Consider the following 22,594-nt stretch of genomic DNA (forward strand, 5'->3'; position numbering starts at 1 on the left):
AATTCCTTTCATGTTTATTTTATGTTTTTGACAATTGTTGCTCACTACTTCTGCAAAAAATTTCACAGTCATTTTATTCTATGTTGGCAGGAATTTTCCCGCAGTGTTTCAAACTGGAAGGCTCTACAGGGGTAGTCAAAACTGACCAATTCATCGCTGGTGCCAGACTATCCGCCATATGTCCAGTAAAGTGCTTGAAAATGGCCAGCAATATCATGAAGGATCTCACCTACCCTGTTCATGGATTCTTTGTCCTTCTGCTATCAGGAAGGAGGCTATGTAGCATCCATGCCAGGACCACCAGACTCAAGAACAGTTAGGCCAAGCAACACCTCCACCCACTAACTCATCCCTCCACACTGCCAACCTCCACTACTTTATCATTTCCTGTCAGAGTCACCTTATGTACAGACACTCCTGTGCCTAGCACCACTTTTTGTACATACAATCAAACTTACAGATTTAAGCTATCATATGTATTTACAGTGTGTTTATATTTATTGTTTTTTTATTGTGTTTTTTATCTTATTGTGTTTGTTGGTGCTGCACTGGATTTGGAGTTACAATTATTTCGATCTCCTTTACACTTGTACACTGTAAAAGACATTAATCATTCTTGAATCAAAATGCACAAACATGGCAGTAGAATGATGGAAACCCAATTATGCAGCGTGTGTAGGACCTGGAGGAGCACTTGAGATTTTCCCTAACCTTCCACTAGCCCTGGATACACCGTAAAGAGCATTCTAATTGGTTGTGGCACCGTCTATCACGGAGGGGTCACTGCACAGGATCAAAAAAAGCTGCAGAAGGTTGAAAACTCAGCCAGCTCCATCATGGGCACTAGCCTCCCCACCACAGAGGACATCTTCAAAAGGTGATGCCTCAAAAAGGCGGCATTCATCATTAAGGAATGCTCTCTTCTGCATCAAAGAGGAAGTACAGGAGCCGGACTTCACTTACTCAGCACTTTAGGACCAGATTCTGCCCCTCTGGCATCAGATTTCTGAATGGACAATGAACCCATGAAATCTATTTTTGCTCTCTTTTTGCCCAACTTATTTAATTATATATATATATATATATATATATTTCTTACTATAGACCATAAGACCATATGACATAGGAGCAGAATTAGGCCATTTGGCCTATTGAGTCTCTCCTTCATTCAATAATGGCTAATCCTTTTTTTCTCCTCCTCAACCCCAGTTCCTGGCCTTCTCCCTGAAACCTTTGATGCCATGTCCAATCAAGAACCTGTCAATCCCCACCTTAAATACACCCAACGACTTGGCCTCCACAGTTTCCCGTGGTCAGTCAGAGTTGATCATTGGTATTGTGTCCTAACTGTCTAGATACGCAAGCCTAGGCAGTACGATATGGAGAGCAAGCTGTTGCCCATGTAGAAAGCTCCCCATTTACAAAGGAATGGCAGAGACAAATACAATTTGGTACCAGCAGCATTACAGGAGTTGCCAGTCAGCATTTAACTCAAGGTAGGCCTGTCCTAGGGACTCCAGCTCCAGATTTTTCCCTCATGGTTTACTCCAGAAATCTTCCTCATGAGTGGGTACAGACGCAAGGCAGCAGAGGTTTGAGATCAGAGTTTTCCTTCTCCTAGATGAGCTGCCAACCACGGCTGATGAGCCCCATCTGCCCGAAGTGACTGGTTTTAAGTTGCCAGTAACCCGGCTATGCCCTTTCTTATGTCAGTAGAAACGGTTCCGCCAGCTTAGTAGCTAAGCCACACGTGAAGGCCAGGAGTCAAATGGACAGCATTATGAGGACATTTCTAGTGTCATTTGCTGAGCAGCACACTATACATATTGCCTAGAGAAACCTTACTTGTCAGAGAGCTGTAGGGGAGTGAAGTAATGCTCCAAAACCAAGTATTATATACAACAAGTCATGTATTAGTAAATAATATTTGGTTGATACATACTGAGAACTTTGACTCCATGCCGAAGGGATTGGATCCGGCTTGGCTCCACCGAAATGCTCAGTGTGTTTTGTTGCCCTTCGATAGTACACATTCGACTGTCTTGAGATGCATCTTTGAAGGTTGCTATCAGCTGATTGGCGATGATTGTGTTCAAGACTGAGATCATTACCATGGGTATGACAAAGGACAGGAATGCATTTACCTACAAGACAAGCAGATGCAATTACACATCAGCAGAATTAATGATCACCAACACAGAAATCCATACATTCCTAAAGGTTTTACTGGGATCATTCACCTATATTGCCTTGACACAAGACTAATATTTACAGGTCAGCAAAAGGGGACGTTATTTGCCTTTTGTCCATCTGAGAAGATGTCCACTTCTCTACCTCAGGTGCTCTATGTTGAGATAATGCTGAGCCTTTATAAGACTCTAGTCAGGTCACACTTGGGGTATTGTCAACTGATTTGGGCCCCATATCTCAGAAAGGATGTGTTGTCATTGGAGAGAGTCCAGAGGAGGTTCACGAGGATGATTCTAGGAATGAAGGGGTTAACACATGAAGAGTGTTTGGCAGCTTTGGGCCTGTACTCACTGGAATTTAGAAGAATGTGGGGGGAGGGGATTTCATTGAAACCTACTGGATGTTGAAAGGGCTAGATAGGGTGGATGTGGAAAGGATGTTTCCTATGGTAGGGGTATCCAGAACTAGAGGGCACAGCCTTAATATTGAGGGGTGACCTTTTTGAACAGAGTTAAGGAGGAGTTTTTTTAGCCAGGGAGTAGTAAATCTGTGGAATGCTGTGCCACAGACTGCGTTGGAGGCCAAGTTTGTGCATATGTTTAAGGAGAATGTTGATCATTTCCTGATTGGTCAGGGTATAAAAGGATACGGCGAGAAGACAGGTGTATGGGGTTGAGTGGGATCTGGGTTCAGCCAGATGGAATGGTGGAACAGACTCAATGGGCTGAATGGCCTAATTCTCCTCCTTTGTCTTATGGTCTTATGTTACTCCTCTCTTATAACAATCTGTAACAGAGTAGTTTAGAATATTTATTTGTAAAAGGATTAAATTCATAGTTAGGGCATTCCCATTTGTGATCTTCTGGTTGCTGGTAGACTTTAGATCCCAGTGGATAACTGCCAAGCTAGAAAAGCATTAGCTTGAACTCACTGGGAACTGCAGGCCTCTCCACACCAAGCTGCTGACGTTTCACTGTGTAAATGCTACCAACTTCATGCATCCCAGACAAATTCAGAAATCCAGAACATGCTGGCTATCCATTGCCAGCAAATCCCTGTCTGTGCTCTGAAGTCCACTAGCTTGCTGCAATTCTATGATGGACACTGGCACAATGCTTAACAGTACTAGTGACCCGGCTTCAATTTCCACTGCTGTCGGTAAGGAGTTTGTACGTTCTCCCTGCAACTGCATGGGATTCCTCTGCGTGCTCTGGTTTCCTTCCACAGTCCAAAGATGTACCATTTTGGTGGTGATGTCTGTTATCTGTCAAGTTGAGGACTGTGAACAATTCTGATTTGATGGAGACGGACGTGAGAGTACGGAGGAACATCTGGAAAACTTCTGAAATGCCCGCTTTGGTGCCGCTGCTACTGTGTGGTAACTGGAATCTCCAGAGCAGAAGGCCCCGAATCTTCGGCTTTGCTTGTTTCAGCGGCTGGGGCGAGGTCAAGGGCGCTCAGCAGAGGATGGCGCTCGGGAGGCTGTATCAGAGGGCTGGTCGGAAGCTCGAAGTTTTTGGACGGATGGACTCAGTGTCGGCTGTGGTCGGCTGCTTCCAAGGCACCGGCAAGTTGACAGTGCCTGGAGGTATATGGCAGGGAGTTTCTCCCTTTTGCTACTTGCTATCAAGGACGCGGGAGTCGATCGACTCGGGGACTTTTGAGATTTTATTTACCGTGCCCATGGTTTGTTCTTCATCAAATTATGGTATTGTTTTACACTGATTTGATGGAGACGGACGTGAGAGTACGGAGGATATGTTATAATTATGTGGTTCTGTCAGTGTTAGTCTTTGGTTTGTTCTGTTTTCTGTGATATCACTCCGGAGAAACATTGTATCATTTCTTAATGCATGTATGCATTTCTAAATGACAATAAAAGAGGACTGAGTGTTCTCATAATCTAAATCTAAATCTAATTGGTTATTGTAAATTGGTCAGTGATTAGGCTAGGATTAAATCAGTGGTTGCTGGGCGACATGGCTCAAAGGCCCAGAAGGGCCTATTCCACGCAGTATCTCAATAAATAAAATATACTATGATATCACTTACATTCTCTTCAATCAATTGTGCTTTAATTACAAACATGAGAAATTTTGCAGATGCTGGAAATCCAAGCAACACACACAAAATGCTGGAGGAACTCAGCAGGCCAGGCAGCATCTATAGAAAACAGTACAGTCGACGTTTTGGGCCTGCTGAAGGGTCTTGACCAGAAGCCCCAACTGCAATCTTTTCCATAGATGCTGCCTGGACTGCTGAGTTCCTCCAGTATTTTGTGTGTGTTGACTGTGCTGTCATGTTTTTTATTTGTTTTTAGGCAGTTTAAAATGTTTTAATACTTTAAATTACTTTAACATTTAGACTTCTTTAATTTTAATAGTCTTTATCACTTTTAAATGTCAGGTTGGACAGCAGGCTAAACCAGGGGTATGATTTTTTTATGCCTCCTTGTGATAAATTACATGTCAAAAATCCCCATTGCCATACACTCACCTTTTTGGGTGATGTTGACATTGGCAGATCTGGAAGAGATAAATTTGAATGTACCACTTAAGTTAGTGGCAAGCATAAGCAGTTTTCTGCCGGCTGCAAGTTCTTGATCAAGAAACTTGATAAGGAGGCCTTGGCTATGATTCTGACCTCGAACCACTTTGTGTCATCTTTTAGCATATGTCCGGTTGCAACCGTGTCACTGGGGTAGAGAGTGGGTGCACAGTAGCTTCGGAGTTGTAGAGGCAGTAAATTAGCGCTCTGTGTAATGCTATTACAGTGTCAGCAAGCCGGATTCAGTTCCCACCACTGCTTGTAAGGAGTTTGGACATTCTCCCCATGACTGTGTGGGTTTCCTCTGGCTGTTCTTGTTTCCTTCCAAATTCCAAAGATGTATAGGTTAGTAACATGGATGTAATTGGGCAGCGTGGGCTCAGCATGTGTTGGAAGGACCTATTACTGTGCTGTTCCTCTGAATTAAAAAAATAACATGTACAAATTTTAAACCAAAGTGTGGAAAGTTAATCTTAATAATGATAATTACTGAAGTTAAACTGTAAAAAAAACTTTTGCAAGGAAAGTTTCAGAATCTAATGAGAGCATTATTTTTAAAGTGCTAAATTATGTGCTGTTAAAAAGAGTTACATAATTATTGCAATATACTTAGACACATACACCCACTGTGCAAATTGTTATCAGCATCCAGAGTAATTTGAAAAGGCATTTAGAAAATTGTGTTACTACAAGGGGTGTTTTGAATACATGCTGAAAACAGTGATAGATGTCATTAGATTAATCAGATATTAGGTTGATTTTTATGGCCTTTAAGATGCAAAGGGTGATAATTTTCAGGTGTCAAACAATGATGGGCAGTTGAATAAAGTTACTTTTATATTTCTGTATTGGGAAGAAAATTAAAAGTGGATGGCTTACTACTATCAACCTTCCTTCAAATTTTCTTGCACTACTGAAGCCCGTAAAATTCTCTTACTGCTGGGTACAGCACTTAATTATTCTTGAGAATAGCAAAACCATGAATAGGAACCAAACTTTACTATCATTGACCAGTTGGTAACACATAATTAAAATGTTTTCTATTTTGCATCACTTGAATAAATTAAATCTAAGTTTCAAGCTAGGAAAGAAACTCTTTCAATGTTTCCAATCTCGATACTTAATAGATATTTCACCTTTCATCCTTGGATACGTGAAGATTTATGATAATACAGTTCACTCTTAGATCTTCCTGTGTTGAGAGACGTTAGTGGCACAAGGGAATTGGCGACTCCAAAAAAAAGGTGAAAAAGTTAAAGCATCCTTTTGACTATTCATAATATACTCATTAATCTAATTGGAGGTTTTATCACCAACCATTTTTCTTTGTCCTTTTCAAGTTATCTGTATATTGGATCCTTTGTGACAGATACAATTTTAGAAAGAAGCTGATAGGAAGAACATAAAAAACAATTACAAATTGTCCATCAATGCATCACTTCAATAAAATCCACTAAAGCAGGGTTTCCCAAACTGGGGTTCACAGACCACAGCTTAATGACTCCTCTATGACATAAAAAAAAGATCGGAAGCCTCTGATTTAAATAATAAACTGCAGGAAAATAACTATGGAAATGATTTTTTTAATGGAGAATATGACAGATTGTTTGATAAACAAAATTTCTTCTGCAAGTGATAGGCATCTATTAACTGAACTCTGCCAAATTTTACAGCTCAAAATAGCATCATAGTTACCTTGGCAATATTGATCTTAGAATGCAGTAACTGTTACCAGAGTAGAAAGTAATAAAAAAGTAGATTATAGTCAGAAATAATTCCCTGTTCTGAAATGACTTCTTCGCAAAATGTACAAGGGATAGCGGGAATGGAAAAAAGGACATGGGTGAAAGATTCTTGATTCACTGGCTTCATATCACATTGAAGCCAGTAGGTGATGTTGCAGGGGATGTACATGAATCTTTGCCTCACCTGCAAAGGACTCTGCATGGCAGTGAGCGAGTAAGTGTTGCATGTCCTGTAGTTGTGGGGGAATGTCCCAGGAGTCAGGGAGAAGTGGGCAGGGATGGATGAGTGGACCAAGGAATCACTGAGGGATTGATCCCAAAGGAAGGTGGAAAAGGGGAAGACAGAGATGGTGTGGCTAGTAGTGGATCCTGTTATTTTAAACAATTAAAGACACTACATGTAACCTTAGCTCCTTAATTCTGTGGGATTAAGACAGTAGTGAGTTAAAATAGAAGCTCAGGCTTGACTTTTGACTTCTGTTCAAAGATCAAAGTAAATTTATTATTGAAGTACATAGATGTTACTACAAACATATATAGAAACCTGAGATTCATCTTCTTGCGGGAAATCACAGCAAGTACAAGAAACACAATAGAATCAATGAAAGACTGCACCCAACAGGCAGACAACAACCAGTGTGCAAAAAAAAACTCAACAAAATGTGCAAATACAGAAAGAAAGAGGGAAAAAAGAAGTTGTAATAATAATAATAATGATAATAAGTAAGCAATAAATATTGAGAACATGAAATGAAGAGGCCTTAAAGATGAATCAAAAGGTTGTGGGAACAGTTAAGTGATGGGGCAAGTGGTACATTAAAATAGAGGTTTATGATATTATTACAATACCAAGGCTATTTTAATGTATGGAAGCACAGCCCGGTACTAACCTTTTGTGTGAAACCGACCAGGATTCTTTCCAATGAGTGAGAGAAATGATACGTAAAGGATTTCCACCTCAAGCACATCCAGAGGGGAATCTGTTTGGCTTCCTTTCTACAATCACCCTCAACAAGCATCAGACATCTTATCACTTTAGTTAAGATGCCTCATATGAATGAATATGGAGTGATGGGACACAGCTTGAAAAAGGCTTGGATAAGGCACACAATCTTATTAATAATTATCATTGAAAACATCAAATATTGAAAGTCCTAGATAGAGGATGTTTCCTGTAGTGGGGGAGTCATGGATCAAAGGTCACAGCCTTAGAATAGAAGGATGTCCTTTTAGAACAAAGATAAGGAGAAATTTCTTTAGCCAAAAGGTAGTAAATCTGTGGAATTCATTCCCACAGATGACTGTTGGGGACAAGTCACTGGGTATGCTTGAAGCAGAGGTTGATAGGTTCTTGATTAGTAATGGCACCAAAGGTTATGTGGAGAAGGTAGGACAATGGGGATGAGAGGGAGAATAAATCTCTCATGATGGAATGGCAGAGCAGACTTGATTGGCTGAACGGCTGAATTCTGCTCCTATGCCTTATTGTCTGATAGGATGGTGGCCTAGTGTTTAAGTTACAAATCCAGGAACACAAAAGTTAATTAATAAATTCCCTAGCTTAAATCCCAACTGTGCAATTTAAATTTGAATTAAAAAATGTATACTGTGTAGATTTAACAACAATAGCTAAAAAAACCATCTAAATCATTATTACCTTTCCTGGTCTGATCTATTTGTGACTCCAGACACCCAGCCATGTGGATGACTCTTGAAAAGGCCACTTTGCTCAGGGCTAATATGAAATGGTTTAAAAAAAGCTGTCCTTTCTGGTACAAAATCTGAGTAATGAATAACTATCCCAAGGAATGCTTAAACCCTTGTGTGCCTGAAGAGCAACGATTGTTTCAACAGTCTGTAACAGACCTATACAACTAAATCATATTCAGCGGATGTCTGTTTTGCTTTGGGCTCCACTTGGTTGGATTTGTCACCTTGCAGGACACAAATCCATTAGCCCCTATGTGAATGTTGAGAACAACAATCACATCGGTTTTCAGTAGCCATCAGCAGGAACATTCTGTGAATTCCTACAATTTATTGGCTTTTCACAAGTGCAGCGTGTCATAAATTAACCCACCAGGACACCTAACTTGTAGCCACTGATGTCGGGCAGGATTATCATTCAATGAATGCACAGTTGATTGGTGATTACTGGGACAGAATCACATCTCCTTGTTCTTGGGACTCTTAGCATTGGTTATGAAGGCCTCATTATTCACTAGTCAATAGTCATGAATTACCCTTTCTCTTACACAACTCAAAGCATCAAAGATAGGCAATTTCAACCAAGTATTCCCAGCATTCTTTGTTTTGGAATTTTGACAAGGTAGCAAATATGGCAAAATACTAATATTGTGAAGCCTGGACTAGACAAAATACTAATATTGTGAAGCCTGGACTAGACAATCAGTTATGAGGAATCACTTTGAGCTATAACATGGATTGGCATTCTAAAAACCATAAAGAAAACCATACACCTATGGATGAGAAACAGAGGTGGGAATGATGATTAAATTGTGTAAGTATCATCCTACACTCAGGGTATGTTTGTGGTCTGCTGCTGTAGTCTATTCACTTTAATGTTTGATGTGTTTAGCATTCATAGATGCTCTAATGCACAACATTGTTGTTATTTTAGTAACTGTCACCTTCCCCTTTCAGCTTGAAACAGTCTGGCCATTCTCCTCTGACCGCTCTCATTAACAAGATGTCTTTGCCCACAGAATTGCTGCTCACTGGGTGTTCTTGTTTTTCACACCATTCTCTGTAAACTCTAGAGACTGTTTCTGCAATACCCAAGCTACCCCGTCTGGTACCAACAATCATTCCATGGTCAAAGTTACAAAAAACATAAAAGCATAAGAAATAGGAGCAGGAGTAGGCCATCTGGCCCATTGAGCCTGCTCCACAATTCAATAAGATCATGACTGATTTGGCCATGGACTCATCTCCACCTACCTGTCTTTCCCACATAACCCTTAATTCCCTTACTATGCAAAAATCGATCCAACCTTTTCTTAAATATATTTACTGAGGTAGCCTCCACTGCTTCATTGGGCAGAGAATTCCACTGATTCACCACTCTCTGGGAAAAGTAGTTCCTTTTCAGCTGCATCATAAATCTACTCCCCTGAATCTTGAGGCTATGTCCCCTAGTTCTAGTCTCACCTACCAGTGGAAACAACTTTCCTGCCTCCATCTTATCTATCGCTTTAATAATTTTATATGTTTCTATAAGATATCCTCTTATTCTTCTGAATTCCAGCGAGTACAGTCCCAGGTATCTCTACTTCTCCCCATAGGCTAACCCCTTCATCTCTAGAATCAACCTGGTGAACCTCCTCTGCACCACCTCCAAAGCCAGTGTATCCTTCTAGAACTGCACACAGTACTCCAGTAGCCTGTACAGTTGCAGAACAACCTCCCTGCTCTTAAATTCAATCCTTCTTGCATTGAAGGCCAACATAGCTCACATTTCTTCCCCATTCTAATGTTTGGTCTGAACAACAACCAGGATAATAATATTGTATTAAAAATATATACTAGGTTTGACAAAGGTAGGCAAAAAACTATAGATAATCATAAAAATAATTTAAATCATTACAACCTTTCCTGGTCTGAGTTATTTGTGATTCCAGACCTACCCCACTTTCCCAGCCATGTGGTTGACTCTTGAAAAGGCCAAACAACAATAACCAAACATTTTTACCATGTCTGCACGCTTTTATGCATTGAGTTGCTGCCACATGATTGATTGATTTAATACTTGCATTAACGAGCAGTTCTACAGGTTGTACACTGAGTGTATTTGTCACTGGCTTGGCAGGATATGGGTAGCTGTCATTCAAGATGGTCAGGACAGTAGAGCAGAAACTGTTCCCTCCAACGGTGGTTTCATAGAGCAGCAATTACCCTGTTTCAACTTGTGATGGGTTGTAATTAATTATGTTGCACCTATCCATGGTAGATAAGTACAGCTCCTTCAAAAATGGAAAATAAAGAATTCACCAGTGTGTTAATATGATTGCTGATTGGTTTGTTATTGACAGGCGTGAGAAGCAGAGGAACATCAGGAGAAATTTCTGGAATGCCTGGTTCGCTGCTGTTGTTACTGTGCGATCAAGAATCTCCAGAGGGTAGGCTCCAAAATCCCCGGCTTTGCTTGCTGCTGGTGACCGAGGCTGAGGTCAAAATGTTCGGATAGAGATGGTGCTCAGTACTTGGTGTCGGAGGGCTGATCAGAGCTCGAAGTTTTCGGACGACTCAGAGTCGGACTGTGGTCGGGTATGGCAGGGAGAGTTTGCTTCCTTCTCCCATCTGTGTGAGATGTGGGACTTTCGAGAAACTTTTGAACTTTTTTACTGTGCCATGGACTGTTCTTCATCAAGTTATGGTATTGTTGCACTGTTGTAACTATATGTTATAATTGTGTGTTTTTGTTAGTTTTTCTGTCTTGGTCTGTCCTGTGTTTTTGTGATATCACACCGAAGGAATATTGTATCATTTCTTAATGCATACATTACTAAATGACAATAAAAGAGGATTGCGTGTCCTCATAATCTAAACTCTATTGTCACATGTACCAAGGTACAGTGAAAAATTGTTTTTTCATGCCGTCTATACAATTCATTCCATCACATCTCTACATTGAGGCAGCGTACCCAGAAACAATAACAGATTGCAGAATAAAGTGTAATGGTTACAGAGAAAATGGAGGCAGACAAAATGGGGCAGGGCCTTGACAAAGTAGATTGTGAGGTGTTGAAGGGATGGGCTGTTGCACACAGCTGTATATAGGTGAATGTACAACTGTACACACGTCTACAGACCTGGTTAGTGATATGTTTTGTAACTCCAGGAACTAAGCAAAAGAAAAACACAGGAGCCTGGATAATGGTCTAATTAGCTGTTCTTTTCTTTTTCTTTAGTGAGGGACTCACATATGGTGTGGTGGTGTAATGACGTATACCATTCACATAATTCTTGCATATAGAACATAGAACATTACAGCACAGTACAGGTCCTTTGGCCCACAATGTTGTGCTGACCCTTAAGCCCTGCCTCCCATATAACCGCCCACCTTAAATTCCTCCATATATCTGTCCAGTAGTCTCTTAAATTTCACTAGTGTATCTGCCTCCACCACTGACTCAGGCAGTGCATTCTACGCACCAACCACTCTCTGAGTAAAAAAACCTTCTTCTAATACCCCCCTTGAACTTCCCACCCCTTACCTTAAAGCCATGTCCTCTTGTATTGAGCAGCGGTGCTCTGGGGAAGAGGGGCTGGCTATCCACTCTACCTATTTCTCTTAATATCTTATATACCTCTATCATGTCTCCTCTCATCCTCCTTCTCTCCAGAGAGTAAAGCCCTAGCTCCCTTAATCTCTGATCATAAGGCATACTCTCTAAACCAGGCAGCATCCTGGTAAATCTCCTCTGTATCCTTTCCAATGCTTCCACATCCTTCCTATAGCGAGGCGACTAGAACTCGACACAGTACTCCACAATGAATTACACAAACAAAATGCTTAATTGAACAATATATTTACAACTCCAACTCAATACAGAATGCATCTCAACTCTTAATATGTAACGTATTGCTCTGTAGTTATTATACACGCACACACACACACACACACACACACACACACACACACACACACACACACACACACACACACACATCTATATATATACACACACATACACAGTATACAATATAATACAACCACTATATAGACATACACAGCACAGCAAATTTTAATCTGTCCCATTCAAGCCTAAAGGTTTAATCACTGTGGAGGATTTCAGGACGTTTACAGCAGTAGGTGCATTAAAAAAGTTCCAGAGGGCCATCAGGGACTCCAGCCACCCCAACCAAAAACTGTTTCAGCTGCTTCTGTCTGGCAAATGGTACCGCAGCATTACGGGACAGCTTCTTTCACCAGGCCATCAGATTTATCAATACACATTGATCTGATTGCATATCTGACTGTACATTGTATTGGACTGTAAGTACATGTATACAAAACAATTATGTATATAATCTTAGTGTTTGGGCAATATCTTCCCACATTTCCCTTCCTTGCTGCTTGTACATGGTGAAGGAGGTGCAACATAAAGATTTTTGCTCCCTCATGTTGTGAGATAGATGTAAAAAAATAAAATTCTAATTCTTATATTCTATGTTCTGTGTTCTATGTTTAATCTTTTGGGATAAAGATTTTCCTGACGAATGGGATCACTGTTCTTGGCCAGTGAGACACGTGGCTGTAAAAGAATCTCAGATTCTATAGCCTCTTCCGTGGTGGTTGCAGGAGTTGACTCTGGGACTGCAGGGAGTGGTTCTGACAGCTTTGGATGCTTTGAACATGGCATTGGAGCTGTGCTTATCCACACAGTCATGAATGTATTGAGCAGAGCAGGAAACTAAGCAGACAGCTTTGTAGTGCACTTGCGTTGATAGAGATCGTGGAGGAGATGTCGTTGCCCATCTGAACTGATTGGGGTCTGCAAGTGAGGAAACTGAGGATCCAATTGCACAAGAGATATTGATGCTGTCTTGGAGCTGATTGCTTAGTTCTGAAGGGAGGGTGGTACTGAATGCCGAGCTGCAGTCAATAAAGATGTATGCATCTTTGCTGTCCAGATGTTCCAGGATTGAGTGAAGAACTAATGAGATCACATCTGCTGTGGACCTGTTGCTCCAGCAGGCAAATTGGAACAGATCCAACTGGCTTCTCAGGCAGGAGTTGGTATGTTTCATCACCAACCTTTCAGAACACTTCATCACTGTGGATGTTAGTGCTTCAAAATGATAGTTATTCAGACAGATCACCACGTTCTTCTTGGGCAGTGGTATAGTTGAAGCCTGCTTGAAACATATGGGTGCCTCGGACTGCTGAAGCGAGAGGTTAAAGATCTCAGTGAACACTCCAGTCAGTTGATCAGCACAAGTCTTTAAGACTTGGCTAGGTACCCCGTCCGGGCTGGATGATTTTGTGGTTTCACCCTTCTGAAGGCTGCTTACACATTAGCCTCAGAGACTGAAATCATAGGATCATCAGGGTATAGAAACATAGAAACATAGAAAATAGGTACAGGAGTAGGCCATTCGGCCCTTCGAGCCTGCACCGCCACTTATTATGATCATGGCTGATCATCCAACTCAGAACACCGCCCCAGCCTTCCCTCCATACCCCCTGACCCCCGTAGCCACAAGGGCCATATCTAACTCCCTCTTAAATATAGCCAATGAACTGGCCTCAACTGTTTCCTGTGGCAGAGAATTCCACAGATTCACCACTCTCTGTGTGAAGAAGTTTTTCCTAATCTCAGTCCTAAAAGGCTTCCCCTCTATCCTCAAACTGTGACCCCTCGTTCTGGACTTCCCCAACATCGGGAACAATCTTCCTGCATCTAGCCTGTCCAATCCCCTTAGGATCTTATACGTTTCAATCAGATCCCCCCTCAATCTTCTAAATTCCAACAAGTACAAGCCCAGTTCATCCATTCTTTCTTCATATGAAAGTCCTGCCATCCCAGGAATCAATCTGGTGAACCTTCTCTGTACTCCCTCTATGGCAAGGATGTCTTTCCTCAGATTAGGGGACCAAAACTGCACACAATATTCCAGGTGCGGTCTCACCAAGGCCTTGTACAACTGCAGTAGTACCTCCCTGTTCCTGTACTCAAATCCTCTCGCTATAAATGCCAGCATACCATTCGCCTTTTTCACCGCCTGCTGTACCTGCATGCCCACTTTCAATGACTGGTGTATAATGACACCCAGGTCACGTTGCACCTCCCCTTTTCCTAATTGGCCACCATTCAGATAATAATCTGTTTTCCTATTTTTGCCACCAAAGTGGATAACTTCACATTTATCCACATTAAATTGCATCTGCCATGAATTTGCCCACTCACCCAACCTATCCAAGTCACCCTGCATCCCCTTAGCATCCTCCTCACAGCTAACACTGCCACCCAGCTTCGTGTCATCCGCAAACTTGGAGATGCTGCATTTAATTCCCTCATCCAAGTCATTAATATATATTGTAAACAACTGGGGTCCCAGCACTGAGCCTTGCGGTACCCCACTAGTCACCGCCTGCCATTCTGAAAAGGTCCCGTTTATTCCCACTCTTTGCTTCCTGTCTGCTAACCAATTCTCTATCCACATCAATACCTTACCCCCAATACCGTGTGCTTTAAGTTTGCACACTAATCTCCTGTGTGGGACCTTGTCAAAAGCCTTTTGAAAATCCAAATATACCACATCCACTGATTCTCCCCTATCCACTCTACTAGTTACATCCTCAAAAAATTCTATGAGATTCGTCAGACATGATTTTCCTTTCACAAATCCATGCTGACTTTGTCTTTTGTATGTGGGAGTTTGTGATGGTTCCTCCATGTTTTGTCAGCCAAAGCAAGAATAGAATGCATTGAGCTCATCTGGAAGCAAAGCCTTGCAGTCACTTTATTTAACTTTGTAAGAGGTGATAGTATTCAAGCACTGCCACAACTGTCGAGCATCCTTTATTGATTCAAGTTTAGTCTGGAGTTGCCACTTTGCCCATGACATGGCTTTCCAGAGATTGTACCTGGACCTCTTGTAATTTTCTTGGTTGGTCACCAGACTTGAATGCTTCTTATCTGGCCCTCAGCAGACTGCGGATCCAATGGTTTATTCAGGGCTTCTGATTGGGAAAGACTCTGAAATGATTTTGTGGGATCACGCCCATCTACAACTGCTTGAATGGAGATTGTTACAACCATGATGTAATTATTCAGATCCACAGATGAGTCCTTGATCAAGGCCCAGTCCACTGACTCAAAGCAATCCCATAACCTCTTCTCTGCCTCCTGTGACTACTTCTTTGTTGTCCCAATCTCTGGAACTTTGCTCTTTAGCCTCTACCTGTATGCGGTTAGGAGAAGGACAAAGTGATCCAATTTACCAACATGCAGTCTGGGCAAGGAATGGTAGGCACTCCTTATCTTAGTATGACAGTGGTCTATTGTGCTGGGACCTTTGGTGCCGCAGGTTACATGCTGATGGAAACTGGGCAGGGTTTTCTTCAAGCAAGCCTGGTTGAAATCCCCGACTATGATTTGAAATGCATAGGGATATAATGTTTAATTTATTTATCACACAGTGAAATGAGTTGTTTACATTCACAACCAAGGCAACCTAAGGGTGTGCAGGGTGCAGCTTGTAGGCGTCACCACATATGCCACGTTCTGGCACTTGCAGCTTCCTCCTGTGGCTGGGAAAGAGAATTTTTCAGCAGCTCCTCACTGTACTCAGCTGCACAGAAAGCAATGTGCTATTAAACTGGTGGCAAAGCCTTTGAAGGTTTTGAATCTACCACAACAGCATGAGACTTCTCCCTCCTTGTGAAACCACATCAGTTTCCAACTTTTGATTATCGCTATAAATAATAGATAAGAGTTTGCATCAAACAACTGCTGAAAACTCAGTACTTTGCTCATAGCATTTCTGCACAGAGTTTTGATCTCCTCACCTAAGGAATGATCTAGTTGTCCTGGAGAGAGTGTAGCCAAGATTCTTAAATGGGGCATTCAATAAAGGAAGCACGTACTGCATACTCTCTGGAGTTTAAAGAATGAAATAAGATTGTATTGAAATGTGTAATGATCGGAATATGTGAATCACTAGGAAGGTCAGTATTAATTGGTCATTTTTAACTTCCACTAAGAAGGCACTTCTTGTGTTGCTGGAACCCATGAGATAAAAATACTTCACACTCGGATTGTGAAAACACTGTTTGTAATAGGTATAATTCATAAGACTATAATTAGTTCAAACATTTTGAATTGAGTTATATTATATCACAAGTACTGATCCAGAAGCAGAGAATTATATATATTAAATATATTGACAAATAATAGAAGAATTAAGTTTAGCATGTAAAATATAATGGAATAAATAAATTACTCTCTCAGCAAACCAGTTTAATGCACTTTAAATTGTAAAAACATATCAGAGTGCATTGCATTCAATCATGGGTTCAGGTTGTGAATACTTAACCTGCTTTAATGCATGTATATCATTCTAATTTAGTCTTTTAGTCTTACTACAACACATTTGTTATACACTTTCATGCAGAAAAGAAGGTTTTAAAAAGTAGGATAATAAGATCTCTAAATGCTTTTCTGAAATTCCTGTCAACAAATTGCTTTTGGAAGTCCACCTGATTTTAAAGTAGATGCATGCAAGATGTAAGAAACACCACTGTAAATTATATAATCTGATCTGAAGTTGATGATCCAAGAGCTATTCAATGTCACGTCCTCACTTACTGTGCCCAAAGAATAAATTAAATGTGCACCAACTGAGAGTAGAGAACAGCTCATTGTGAATTCATGGTTAGCCCTTACAATAATTAATGATTTAGGCCCAGAAATAAAATCGAGTAATCTTATCATGGAAAGACACATGTGCATATCATTTTCGATTATCTTAGCAATTTTATTATTCCATTTGTTTTATATTAGTTAATGATGGCATTGCAATGCTAGTGACAAGAATGAATAGAAGATTTATAACATTGCTTACTATGTATCAGATTATTGCCCATATGCTATAGCTTGTGATAATGTACAGCTAGGCAGTACTTTGACAGTACATTCAGAAATACATAGTGCTCTACGGTTTTGATCTGGACATTAGGGATTCAGGCAAAGACAGGAAGTAGAGTGCATAATTAGATTGGTGTCTATTGATGGATGAGGATGTGAGTTGTATGTAGGATGATTGAAATAAGGAAAGAAATAGAGAGAACAATAAAAAGAACTGATCTGACCCTAGATTGATATTTGGATTCAATAGTCATAGATATACAATACAAACAAAGAGATACCTGTATTAGGTACCCCTCATGCCTGCTCTTCAATAAGATCACAGCTCAGTTGACTGTAACCTTAACTCTGTACACCTACCTACCCACGATACCATTTTAGGCTTGAACGTTTGAGATACATCCTCCTTAAGATTTCTGGCAGACCACCACCCATTGAGAAAGAGAGTTCCATGACACTCTGACAGGAAAATGCTCACCTCATTACCATCTTCATTGAATGATTATTTATTTTATTATATTTTCCAATAAAGAACATCCTCAGAGGATGTTTCCTATGGTTGGAGAGTCTAAGACCAGAGGACACAGCCTCAGAATAGAGGAGCGTCCTTTTGGAATGGAGATGAGGAGGTATTTCTTTTGCTAGAGAATTGTGAATCTGTGGAATTCATTGCCACAGGCAGTTGTGGAGGCCGTCATGATAGATTATTGATTAGTCAGGGCATGAAGGGATATGGGGAGAAGGCAGAAGATTGAGGCTGAAAGGGAAATGGATCAGCTATGATTAAATGGAGGAGCAGACTTGATGGGTCAAATAGCCTAATTCTGTCCCTATAACTTATGGTCTTATGGTCTCAACATCAACCTGTCAAGATGCCTTATGATCTTATATGGTACAATCAAGTCACCTCTCGTTCTTCTAAATTGCAGTGGATGAAAGCATAGCCTGTCCATCACTGGTCTATGTTTTAGACCAGTAAGTCTGTTCTGAACTGTGACTGATGTATTGATGTATTTTTATATAGCAGCAGTGTTACTAAACGTGGTCTCATCAAGCCCTATGTGCCCCAGGTAAGGCTGGTGAATGTTAAGTCACATATAAACAATCATGAATTATCTATTAAACTCTGCCGAGTGAGTCTACTAAACCATTAGCAGACTTTAAATGTTTTTGGCACTGTTGCAAAACACTGAATATCCTACAGTCTTTGTGTACATGACCTCATGTACATAAAATAACCTGAATGAACTTAATAAACACACAAAGGACCAATTGTATTTAACATTTAGCTCTCAGATTAAACTCCTTCACATAGCATGCAAATATATTGATTATGATGCCAAATTTCCAGATTAATGATTTAAAGTTTCTATAATAGTAAGGAAATCAGCAATTATAAAATAGTACTGGAGGAATACCATAGGAAAGTTTGGACTAGGGGAAAGAAATGAAAGAAGTGAGAAATGGGTAGAATGGTGCAAGATGAATAATCTGGTCATTATGAATACCTACTTTAAAAACCATCCAAGATGCTTGTGGACCTGGAGGAGTCCAGGTGATAACACTAGAAATAAAATTGACTTTATTACTATAAACCAAAGATTTAGAAACGCAGTGACTCAATGCAAAACATATCCAGGTGCAGACTGTAATAGTGACCATGACCCAGTAGTATATCATGCCAAAGTTGGCGGTGAAAACATCAATAATTTCAGTTATGCAGATGACACTGTGTTAATTGCAAGTACAAAAGAATTACAAAACTTAATTGATATAATTGTTGAAGAAAGTGCAAAAATGGGTCTATCATCGATTGCAAAAAGACAGAATGTATGGTGATATCCAAAAAGAAGGAGAATCCTATCTGCAGGCAGAGAATAAATGGGGAAGACATAAAACAAGTACAGAACTTTTGCTACTTAGGAAGCTGGGTGACCTTAGGTGGCAGATGCGACTTGGACATCAAAAGAAGAAGGGATGGCAAAAGACACCTTTACGAGAATGAAGAGCAGACTGATCAATACTAAACCAGGCATGACAACCCACCTCAGAGTACTGAAATGTTATGTTTATCCAGTTATGTTATATGGCTCAGCATGTTGGACAATATCTAGTAACATGAGGAAACGATTTGTAGCAGCAGAAATGTGGTTTTTTAGGAGGAGACAAAGAATATCATGGATGAAACGAATATCTAATGAGGATGTCATGAACAGAGCAAACACAAAAAGAGAAATAATGTATGAGATCATGAAAAGGCAACGTAACTTCATTGGACATGTGATTAGGAAAGAGGAGTTAGAATGCATGGTAATTATGAGAAAGATTGAAGGGAAGAAAGCAAGAGGAGGACAGAGACAAATTATGATGGAGACAGCAGCCAGAGAACTGGAAATGCATACCAATGAATTGATCCACTTGACCTGAAACAGGAGTGTGTGGGCCATGGCAGTCAAAGCTCAAACCGGGCATGGCACCTGATGATGATGACGATGACTGGAGGAATAATTCATTTCCAAGTGAATGAAATTATGATATTATTGTAGCTTGAATTCCCAATCAGTGGTTGAAAGTTTCAGAAATAATTAGCTTGTCTAAGGAAGTAACAGTTTACTGCAACAAACAACAAAACGATCAAATCACAAACAAGAGAAAATATGAAGATGCTGGAAATCTGAGCAACGCACACAAAATGCTGGAGGACCCTAAGTCCTGTCGAATGGTTTCGGCCCGAAAGGTCGACTATACTTTTTTCCATAGATGCTGCCTCGCCTGCTGAGTTCTTTTGGCATTTTGTGTGTTGTTGCATAAAATGATCAAATACCATCAAGAAAGAAAACCAGCTTATTTGTTAATGAAATCTGGTAAAAAATGAAAATGTCGAACACTAGTTGTATAAAATGAACAAAAGGGTTGGAAGGACTGAGTAAGAAAGTACTGTAAATGCTAATTTAGCTATAAAAAGTTGGGCCAGAGAAGCTTTGGAGATCAAGTAAAAATTGCGGTTACAATATATTATTGTGTAATTGACATATCTGACGACTCAGGCAGTTCCTAATAATTTACATACTGATTGAGTCCTGGTGAAGGGTCTTGGTCTGAAACATTGAATCATTATTCCTTTCCAGAAATGCTGCCTGACCTACTGGGTTCCTCCAGAGCTTTGTGTGTGCTACATTAAATTCACTTATTGTATGTAATTTGGTTTTGGGACATGCCTTTACAAGTGTTGTGAAGCCAAAGGGAAGTCCATTGGAATTGGAGGAAATACCAGATAAACTCTTCTCGGGCTTCCTGCCGGGTACATGTATCAATTTTAACCGACGTTTCGATGATAAACTCTACCAGCTTCATCAGGAATGATGCTTGGGCATGTCTAGTCCAGTGGTATATATATCCCCTATGTCCTTTCCTCCTGATTGGTTAGTCCACATCCAATCAGGTTTCCACTGTCCCACCTTGTTTACAATCAAATTCCAGTACTTACTTCACAAGCAAGGAAACTGTAAACGTAGCCTAATAAAGAGGTATTTTCCAAATTGACATTTTGCAGAACCTTGCTTTGTTGTTAATGAAATCTGATTCTTCAAGTATCTGTGTCCACTAGTATTAATATTAGTCCACCTAACACGAACATTGCTACATACTGTACCAAAGTTACTAGTATTATTAAGAGGAGGAGGAGAAGATGGCGGCGTGACGCAGTGTGTGCGGCCTCTCCGGTGAATGATATCTGTAATCTGTCAAGTAGGGTACCGTGCACAATTCTGATTTGATGAAGACAGACGTGAGAGTACAGAGGAACATCTGGAGGAACTTCTCAAATGCTGGCTTTGCCACCGTTGCTACTGTGTGGTAACTGGAATCTCCAGAGCAGAAGGCCCCGAATCCTCGGCTTTGCTTGTTTCGGCGGCCAGGGCTAGGTTGAAGGCGCTCGGCAGAGGATAGTGCTCGGGAGGCTGTATCAGAGGGGCTGGTCGGAGGCTCGAAGTTTTCGGATGGATGGACTTGATGTCGGCTGTGGTCGGCTGCTTCCAATGCATTGGCGAGTTGACGGTGCCTGGAGGTTTATGGCACGGAGTTTCTCCCTTTTGCCACCTGCTATCAGGGACTCGGGAGTCGATCGGGACTTGAGACTTTTTTTTACCGTGCCCATGGTCTGTTCTTTATCAAATTATGGTATTGTTTTGCATTGCTGTAACTGTATGTTATAATTATGTGGTTCTGTCAGTGTTAGTCTTTGGTTTGTCCTGTTTTCTGTGATATCACTCTGGAGGAACATTGTATCATTTCTTAATGCATGTATGCATTTCTAAATGACAATAAAAGAGGACTGAGTATTCTCATAATCTAAGCTAATCTAATATTTTTAGAAATTAAAAATCTGTGCATGGTCAGACTTAAAGACTCATTCTCTTTTCAAGAACACAAGAGTCCTGCTAATGCTGGAAATCTTGAACAACACACATAAAGTGCTTGAGGAACTCAGTAGGTCGGGAACATCTATGGTGAGGAATAAATAGTTGACATTTCAGGCTAAAACCCGATAAGGTTTTATTTGGCATTTGTTTCTCTCCATAGATGCTTCCTGACCAGCTGAGCCCTACCTTCGAGAGCTGTCTACTTCAATGTCTACCCATAAATTTCTCTTGCACTCTGCCATGGTTCATCATCTAATTTGACTTCCTGCATGGAGTTGCAATTTCCCATTACAAGGTTCATCGTAGGGATTAGATATTCTGAAGCTCAACTATTTTCCCTCTGTGTTTAAAGAGTATAAAACTCAATGGGCTTTCATTTCAGGGGCATAGTTCTGAGAGATTCTTCCAAATGCACCAGCTTGCGGTGCTGAATTAATGGCTTTTACAACTTCAGTTTGCAGGTGGCTCATTGAAAGTCACAAGAATACAGCTAATTTGCGTAAGATGAAAGTATTTGCACCAAACATTCCCCAAGTTTGCTAGTTAGCTTGTTATCACAAACAGATGTGGGCCAAAAGGCCTGTGATGTGCTGTAGATTTCTATGTATGTATGAGACGTTGGCTTTCCCCTAAGGTATGAATGGTATAAGATATTAAAAGACTTGGAATATCAAAAATCGATACTCCCACTTTAATATTTGTCATTTATTGAATATTATTTATTCTCCTTCTAAGGCGATATCGGAATGTGTGATATCCTTAGATGCTGAGAAAGCCTTTGATCGGGTTGAATGGAATTATTTATTTAAAACTTTAGAAAAAATTAACCTTGGGCTCGATTTTATTCAATGGATTAAATTACTTTATTTATCTCCCTCCACTCAGGTTCTTACTAACTCTCAGAATTCTAAACCATTTAAGCTTCAACATGGAACCAGACAAGGTTGTCCTTTGCTTTTTAATTTGGTTTTAGGACCTTTAACTATTGTTTCTGGGAATCTACTGATATCCCTGGTATTTTAAGTAGAAGTATTACCCACAAAGTTTCGCTTTATGCTGATGACCTTTTGCTCTA

General features: G+C 40.5%; 1 protein-coding gene across 1 annotated transcript in view; it reads right to left on the bottom strand.

The window, feature by feature from the left end:
* The window catches only part of LOC140210601 (neurotensin receptor type 1-like), a 65,577-nt gene that overhangs the window by 37,297 nt on the left and 5,686 nt on the right, over positions 1 to 22,594 (bottom strand). The window contains exon 2 of the mRNA XM_072279720.1: positions 1,943 to 2,144. Coding sequence (XP_072135821.1) covers positions 1,943 to 2,144 — 202 coding nt within the window. The remainder of the gene's footprint in view (positions 1 to 1,942; positions 2,145 to 22,594) is intronic.

The sequence above is a fragment of the Mobula birostris genome, chromosome 2, assembly GCF_030028105.1.
Source record: "Mobula birostris isolate sMobBir1 chromosome 2, sMobBir1.hap1, whole genome shotgun sequence".
Lineage (NCBI taxonomy): Eukaryota > Metazoa > Chordata > Chondrichthyes > Myliobatiformes > Myliobatidae > Mobula > Mobula birostris.